We start from the raw sequence: 9,066 nt of genomic DNA, 5'->3' as shown, positions 1-9,066 counted from the left end.
AATGTATGAGTGAGAAACAGTATATGTGTTCATTGAGAGCATACAGGAGGCAAACATTCTAGCAAATATTAGTTTTCCTGATGAATCAAAACATCACCAAGGTCATATAAGAGCAATATCCCCCAGAGTTGGCTGGTAACCATCTGAGAGTAGGACATCTAAACATGCACTGGTTGTGTTGTCTATCCACTACAGTTAGGATTTGGATATGTTGCTAGCATTTACTTTGGACAATATCTTTTTTGCCAACTGTGTGTCAAGAACTATGAAAGGTATAAGTTTTTACCCTATTTGTAAGCTAACAATTTGGTCTGACACAATTCCATAGATGCTAGAAGAAGATAAAAGCACCTGAGTCAGATATAAAAAGAACTATTTACAATTGCCAAATTATGGAAGCAGCCCAAGTGTCTTTCAAATGATAAATGGATCAGTAAGATGTATATATACACAGTGGAATATTATTCAGCCATAAAAAAGAAAACTTGTCATTTGAAACAACATGGAGCCAGAGAGTATAATGCTAAGTGAAACAAGTCAGACAAAGACAAATATATGATTTCATTAATATGTGGAATTTAAGAAACAAAACTCAAAGGGGAAAAAAACAGAGAGATTATCAAGAAATAGACTTTTAATTGTAGGGGACAAAGTGATGGTTACCAGTGGGGAGGCAGTGGGGGGATGTTGGTTAAATAGGTGATGAGGATTAAGGAGTGCACTTGTCCTGATAAGCTGATGATCACTGGGTGATATATGGAATTGTTGAACCACTATATATGATACCTGAAGCTATATAATATATAACACTATATATTGAATAACTGAAATTAAAATAAAAACTTTTTAAAAAGTTTCAGATTTCACATTTATATCTCACCATTGCCAGAGTGATAGTTAAGAGAGCTAGACCAGGCAGCAGGTCCAACCAGCATTTACAAGACAAACTCCCTGTTCATACATAAGTCCTTGTGTATATGGTCTTAGAATGGCCTGGGATAAGAAGCCAATCCAGTCATATGTGTGAAGAAAAAGCTGTGAGCTAATTTGTCTCATGTGGTTTCTTTTTTTTTTAAATTTTTTTTTAACGTTTATTCATTTTTGAGACAGAGAGAGACAGAGCATGAACAGGGGAGGAGCAGAGAGAGAGGGAGACACAGAATCTGAAACAGGCTCCAGGCTCTGAGCTGTCAGCACAGAGCCCGACGTGGGGCTCGAACTCACGGACCGTGAGATCATGACCTGAGCCGAAGTCTGACGCTTAACCGACCGAGCCACCCAGGCGCCCCAAGTCTCATGTGGTTTCTGAGCCCACGAGTTGAATGTGCTTAAATCATTGGTAGTACTAGGAAGAGAGTACAAAAGTACAAGGATGAGCAGCTTTTAAAATATTTTTCTCCTGATTTAGTGGTATCTTATTCTATGAAATACAGGCACACCAAAAAAAAAAACAAAACAACATTTTAATTAAAATGTCTCACCTCAATATAAGTTACAAGTCAAAGTATTAACATTAACAGTTTTTGTTCCAAACTATTTTTCATGGCTATGTGTCTAACAAATGGCCTTGAAAGAAAGTAGAGATAGAATTTCCCTTTGCAACAGAGAGCATATTTGTGTGCTATTCAGCAACACGAACTTTGAGAAAGTTTTCTAAAAGTCCCTTTAAAACAATGGAGTTTCCTATGCTATCATGCAGATCCATTGTCTGCCTATCCTATACCTGCAATGTTTCTTATCACTAGCATGGGACTTGGGGACTGAGAGTAACCAGTGTAAAAAAGTTCATGCTGCCTGCTGCAGCATGACTAAGAGCATCAACATTAATACAATCATTAGGCATCACAGGCCAAATACATTACAGTCAGACTGGACCACCACACTGAAATGTAAGCAGGCACAACAGGACTATTGAATATGGTCCTGTGCATTATCTCAAGAGAGTCCATCACAGTGACTTAGGGTTTAACCTTATCATATTTAATGGCTACTCCTGTCCAGAGACCTCCATGTGCTGGAGAATCTAGATTAGCTAAGGAATGGTATAAGGTACGCTGTGAGATTGTACATGAAATTTAACATGGTGTTAAGGCAAAGAGTTAGTTTAGGTAGTACACTGTATAGGGAGAACCCAGGAGTGGGTTGGGTTCAATATAAATTGTTTCATCTTCAGGCTTTGCACTTCTACACTGAGCAGTGGTAATCTGTTTTGGCCTCACTTCTTATTCATTCTAATCTTTGCATCAGCAGGCCAAAAAAATTAACTATGAGACAAATTTTCCTGAGGAACTTGCTCAAACAGTTCTGGATATGGAACCTGTCCAGGAAAAAAAAAAAAGACATCATTTTCAGTAGAATTTGCTAGAACTATGGTAATTTAATGCTGACACATAGAGCATTGTCGCAGGAATTTTCTGTCACTGGATTAAAAAAATCCAGCCATCCAGCCATCCAGTAAACTAATTTTAACACATGAAAAGTACTTAGTAACATGCTTAGCACTGGGAGGGGCTGGGAGTGTTTATTTTGGTATATACAGTGATGTACGAATTTAAGTTGCATTTAGTAGATAGATTCCTAGGTATTCCAGCACCATTTACCGAATGAACTGTCATTTCCTCATTATCTGGCAAGACCCTGATTTCCTACAAATATTGAATGCAGAACTTATTTTTGTACACCAGGCTCTGCCTCTGGACTTTCTGTTCTGTTCCAGAGACCCAGTACCAGAATATTTAAATCACTGTGTCGTTAAACACGTTTTAATATCTGATAGGGCCAGTTTCTGCGCACTGCACATTTTTTTTTTCCTTTCAGGAACATGTTCAGGCCCGCGGTAGGGGGCGGGGTCACGCCTCCTCCTCTGCTCTGGTTCCCGCGGAGCCAAAGGAACACGGAGATGGAAAACCCAAGGCTGCTCCCGGCTACCGGGGCGCGACAGAGCGGCGGTGCTGGCATCCCTGCGGGCGGCAGCCGGGTCCACGGAGGCCCTGACCCGCGGGCTGGCCAGGTCCCCGCGCGCCGACTCGTGCTGCTCCGGGGCCTCCAAGATGGCGGGCCCGGGAGGCGGCGCGAGGAGGCCCGCGCGGCCTCACGGGGCCCAGGCCCCAGCCCGTTGGCGACCAGGCCTGATTACGCTGGCGGCGGTGGCGACAGCGGCGACGGCGGTGGCAGCGACTTTTTCCTGGTGCTGCTGGACCCAGTGGGTGGTGATGTGGAGACCTCGGAAGCCCGCCAGGCCTCAGGGCCTGTAGGAAGGGAGGAGGCCCAGTCTGGCCCACAGCTCCAGAAGGGTGAGAGTGGCGCGAATCCCGCGGGCCTCGTGGCGCTGGGTCCCTGTTGTCTGTCCGCGGTTCCAACACCAGTCTCGGCCCCTGCCCCAGGCCCGGGACCCGCCGCCACCTTCGCGGGCACCGTCACCATCCACAACCAAAACCTGCTTTTGCGCTTTGAGAATGGTGTCCTCACCCTTGCCACGCCCCCGCCGCCAGCCTGGGAGCCTGGGGTCGCACCTGCCCCTCAGCCTGGGGGTCTGATGGCTCACCAAACTGGGATCCCACACGCAGCGCAGCCCAGCGACTGCCCCGAGCTGCCGCCCGACCTCCTGCTGGCCGAACCGGCTGAACCGGTGTCTGCCCCGGCGCCTGAGGAGGAGGCAGAGAGCCAGCTCGCAGCCCAGAGCCCCCGCAGGCCGCTGGGCCCGGGCCCCGGGGTGGTGCTGTACCTGTGTCCCGAGGCCCAGTGCGGACAAACCTTTGCCAAGAAGCACCAGCTGAAGGTGCACCTGCTGACTCACAGCAGCAGCCAGGGCCAGCGGCCCTTCAAGTGCCCCCTGGGCGGCTGCGGCTGGACTTTCACCACCTCCTACAAGCTCAAGAGGCACCTGCAGTCTCACGACAAACTTCGGCCCTTTGGCTGCCCTGCGGAGGGCTGTGGCAAGAGCTTCACCACGGTGTATAACCTTAAGGCACACATGAAGGGCCATGAGCAGGAGAACTCATTCAAGTGCGAGGTGTGCGAGGAGAGCTTCCCTACACAGGCCAAACTCAGCGCCCACCAACGCAGCCATTTCGAGCCCGAGAGGCCCTATCAGTGCGCGTTTTCCGGCTGCAAGAAGACGTTTATCACAGTGAGTGCCCTGTTTTCCCATAACCGTGCCCACTTCAGGGAACAGGAACTCTTCTCCTGCTCTTTTCCTGGATGCAGCAAACAGTACGATAAGGCTTGTCGCCTGAAAATTCACCTGCGGAGCCACACAGGTGAGAGACCTTTCCTTTGTGACTTTGACGGCTGTGGCTGGAACTTCACCAGCATGTCCAAACTCTTAAGGCACAAAAGGAAGCACGATGATGACCGGAGGTTCATGTGTCCTGTGGAAGGCTGTGGGAAATCTTTCACGAGGGCCGAGCACCTGAAAGGCCACAGCATAACCCACCTGGGCACAAAGCCTTTTGTGTGCCCTGTGGAAGGCTGCTGTGCCAGGTTCTCTGCTCGCAGTAGTCTCTACATTCACTCCAAGAAACACTTGCAGGATGTGGACACTTGGAAAAGCCGTTGCCCAGTCTCTACTTGTAATAAACTTTTCACATCCAAGCACAGCATGAAGACCCACATGGCCAAAAGGCACAACCTCAGCCAGGATCTCTTAGCTCAGCTGGAAGCTGCAAATTCTCTTACACCCAGCAGTGAACTTACCAGCCAGGGACAGAGTGATCTCAATGATGCAGAGCTAGTGTCTCTCTTCTCTGATGTGCCTGGCAGTAGTTCTGCTGCAGTGTTGGACACAGCACTGGTGAACTCTGGAATCTTGACTATTGATGTGGCTTCTGTGAGTTCAACTCTGGCGGGGAACCTCCCTGCTAATAATAATAATTCCTTAGGGCAGGCTATGGACCCTCGGACCTTGATGGCCACCAGTGACCTTCCCCAAAGTCTGGATACCTCTCTCTTTTTTGGAACAACAGCCTCTGGTTTTCAGCAGAGTCCCTTAGATATGGATGATGCCTCAAGTCTAAGTGTGGGGTCATTGGCATCTCTGGGCCCTTTGGCTATGAAAAACTCGAGTCAAGAACCCCAAGCTTTGACGCCCAGCAGCAAGCTAACAGTGGACACAGATGCTCTGACTCCTTCTAGCACCCTTTGTGAAAACAGTGTCTCAGAACTACTGACGCCAACCAAAGCAGAATGGAATGTACATCCTGACTCTGACTTCTTTGGACAGGAGGAAGAAACCCAGTTTGGATTTTCCAATCCAGCAGGAAACCATGGTTCTCAGAAAGAAACAGATCTTATTACAGTGACTGGCAGCTCATTTTTGGTATGAACTATTAACTCCTTGCCACATGGCTTACTTTTGTTAATTACACTCAATTTTAAGGATATTCTGGACTAAATGTTTAAATGCAGTCATTTCCTATAGGTTTGAGAAAAAACAAAGTCCTGGGCTACGAGTCTGAGGATTTAAATTATGATCTTGACTCATGTCAAGTTGTGTGACCCTGAGCAAGTCACTTAACCTATCTGAGCCTTAATTTGCTTATTTATAAAATGAGGTGGTTTAAATAGATTGTTTCTAAGGTATTTTTAACTCTGTGATTACTTGATAATAAGCTATTTCCTTGGAAAAAAAATAGGACATTTTTTAGTGATGGTGTTGCATGTGCTTTTTTTTTCCAAATGTACATAATGGTACACGAAGCAGCCATATGTTTTGCACCCAAATCAACTATTATTTATTCACAGTTTTGTTTATCTAATTTTCACTCTAACCCTTTTCAAGAAATATTTTGTAATAAATACCAGATATTACATCATTTCAATCATAATTATTCTATATATAGTTCTATAAAGGATGGGCTCTTTTGGAAAAAATTACAATTCCATTATCATACTTAAAGTTAACAATAACTCCTTAATACCAATAAGTATCTAGTCAGATTCCAATTTGCAGTTGTCCCATAAATATTTATTTTAATATTTTTAATACAGGATTCCAGTAAATCTCTTAAGTGTCTTTTTAATTTGTGTTTCCCCTTTGTCTCTTAACTTGCATAGATTGTTTTGCATGTAGCATTTGCCACAATCTTAAATTTTTGTGATTACATCCTTCTGGTGTTAAGTTCCTCTACCCTCTGTTTCCTGAATTTGGTCGTTGGATCTAGAGACTTGATCAGATTGGAAATGTGATTTTCGGGGCGGGAATATTTCCTAGGTTATGTTGTGTTCTTTTTTCAGGTAGTACATAATGTCTGGTTCTCTCTTTGTGATATGTGCAGTTGCTGCTGATGAATGAATTTATTCATGATTACCTGTGTTTCTGATATCATGGATTGTTTTTTGTAGAATTACTAGTAGTGGAGGAGGAAATGCTGTTTAAGGCATTTATAAAAGTTTAATAAAAATATTTAATTCCAGAATATTTTCTTAAACAGTGATATAATTAACAAGAAAAAGGATAATAAAATGTTGGCTGTTCTCCCCATTTATATAACTTCCTGACCTTTTTAAATGAGGGCAGGATTTGTTTTTGTTGAAATTGCCAGCCTGAATTTTGACATGAAACAAACCCAGGGTCAAATTTGTGTGGGATAAGTGGCCTTGATAACTAAGCCTCAGTTTCATAGCCATCAAATGATCATAGTAATGCATACACATAACTAACATACTTTAGAATATTCTTCTTTTTAAGTTTTTAATATGTAAGGAAAAGTATTATGTGCTTTGGCATATTTTGAGGAATTTATATAATTTTTTTACCCTGTCAGGCCTCCCTACTCTAAGGGAGAAATTGAGATAATTTAATCCTATTCATGTTAGGCAATAAATTTTCTGAGGTTTAGCGTGAGGCAGGATAGGGAATGTCTTTATTTTCTCCCCTGAATAATTACCCCCTACTTCCAGGAATTTCTGTGGGGAAATTGCAGGAGAGGAGACATTGCTTACAGGTATATCTGCATCCCTTTCCATTAGGCAAGTTTGTCACCATCTTTGTGCTGCTTCCAAAGTCAGACTTCACTGTGATTATGGAGCCTGCTATTGTATGAAGCTCTGATAATGGAACAGAGAAGGTTTTTTACCCTCTGTGGTCTGGAGAGCTCATTGTTTGCATTTTCTCAGATTTGGAAAGATAGAATGAATCTGAATGTTGTGTAAACTATCTTATATGAGTGCAGCTTTTGAATTTTGTGGAACAAAATTCAGAACAACCCTGTAGTTTTGGCAAAGTCTGTGCTGTGTCTCATGACAATTTAGCCAGCTTACATTCCAAATGGGCTTTGGCTAGTGACTGACAGTTGTATACATAGCTTAAAACAAAGAGAAATTATTTTCACCTCTCCTTTTCCACTCATCCAACTTCCATGATTCATTCCATTTGATTTCTGTTACTTTCTGCTTAACTTTATCCACACTCCACTCCCATGCACGTGCATTCCAGTCCTTGCTATGCCTTTCTTTTTTAAGTTTTTAATGGATATATCTTTTCCTACCACTGTTTTCTCATCTTAGAAAATACTTTGTGTGTATGTATGTATATATGACTCAGATGATAAATGAGATTATATATTGTTCAGATGAGAAGTAGATTTCTGTTTAATTATTTTCCTTTTTAAAAAGTTTTTGCCACAGAGTTCTCCTAACTAATATTCTCTTATTTGCTGTAGTGTACCAGTCCAGTAGTGTTTGCACATGAATGTCTGTGGATGACAGTTATTGTAGCACTTTGGCAGTGCACTAAAAACTTGCCACTTTGAAATGTTTCTGTACTGTGTGTGGGTATATACACATACACACACACATATATTTTTTAAGTGGTTATATTCATTTACTGAAAAAAAGTAGGCATACTTTTGTAAATTGGAAATGCTCAAAATTGTATTGTCAAAATTCAACAATTTTCTCCCTTCACTTTGAAATATTTGTATTTATAAAGTGCATTTGAAAAATATTGTCATTTATTAAGGTTTCTTAAATAGGCCACTATTTTTCATGTATGGAAGATAAGTGTGTCAAGGATTGAAATGAATGCACACATAGCAAATATCAAATAAATTATTTAAACACCAAGAGAATTTAATACTGTGACTTTTTTTAATTCCTCAAACCAACTTCCTCCTACTAAAAAGTCATAAAATATATTTTTTCTTAACCCATTGCTGGAATTTTCAAAGGACAAATGTTACTTTTCTCAAAAATAAAAACTTTTATTTGTCCATGGGCTCAAAGAGTTTCATTAAACAATTTGTTCAAATGATTTCCCTTTCAACACCATTTTCTAGAAAAGTGGTGAACTTCTATTCATTCAAAGTAAGAAATCTAATGTTTGTTGAGTGATATAAAGTTGCTATAACTCCTTACTAAATAATGGTGCATGTTTTCATTTAATCCTGGTTTCTTTCTTCTTCTCTTCCTTCAATCACTAGTTTATTACAAAATCTTACCAAAAAAAATTAAAATCTTGTCAATTGAAAGCAAAGTAACATGATAGTTTAAAAAGAAGCCTGCTTTTAGGAGACTCTGTTGATCATGTTGATTGTAAATTAAAGTGTATATTGTTATTAGCATTATTACAATTTAGTATAATTAATATAACACAGTGCTTGAAAACAGGAGTGAAACATGGGTAGATTTTGAAGTTTGTCTCTGTGACCTAAACTTTTCATGTTCTTATCCAGAAAACATATAAGAAGGAAATTTTTCAGCTGGGGATTCCATTGTATTTATTTCATATTAGCAAATATTTATTAAGCACCATTGTGCAAATACAACATAACATATTGAGGGTTCTATGATATGAGCAATATGCAACTCTTACCTTTAAGGAGATCACAGTAGATAGGAGGAGAAAGAAAAAACATTTATTAGAGAATTGGAGAACAGAAATGGGAAAAGTTTAATTTGGTAACAAAATGAGAAGTAAACACATACACACCACAAACCCACAGCCCACTCCACCCCCCACCCCACACACACAGGAAGAACAATGAGGAGTTTATTCTGGGCATAGATGAAAGCTTGTGAACATGTTTTAATAGAGGAGTTAGATCATGAAAATGATGTCTTAGAAAG

The 9,066-nt window shown here is 41.5% G+C and overlaps 1 protein-coding gene across 1 annotated transcript; it reads left to right on the top strand.

Moving 5' to 3' along the window:
- Positions 1 to 2,834: 2,834 nt before the first annotated feature.
- On the top strand, positions 2,835 to 8,210 carry ZXDB (zinc finger X-linked duplicated B). The gene has a single exon (XM_019439244.2). It carries the CDS (start codon positions 2,900 to 2,902, stop codon positions 5,321 to 5,323), a length of 2,424 nt encoding a protein of 807 aa, XP_019294789.2. The 5' UTR covers positions 2,835 to 2,899; the 3' UTR covers positions 5,324 to 8,210.
- Positions 8,211 to 9,066: the final 856 nt, after the last annotated feature.

Source organism: Panthera pardus, unplaced genomic scaffold, assembly GCF_024362965.1.
Source record: "Panthera pardus isolate Hobbes unplaced genomic scaffold, ASM2436296v1 HiC_scaffold_27, whole genome shotgun sequence".
NCBI classification, from domain to species: domain Eukaryota; kingdom Metazoa; phylum Chordata; class Mammalia; order Carnivora; family Felidae; genus Panthera; species Panthera pardus.
Note: the sequence above shows the minus strand (reverse complement) of the source record. Positions and strands in the feature narration are given on the sequence as shown.

What these genes read in the sequence shown, in the direction of transcription:
- ZXDB (XM_019439244.2), top strand. Translation starts at nt 2,900, where the DNA reads ATGGAAAACCCAAGGCTGCTCCCGGCTACCGGGGCGCGACAGAGCGGC.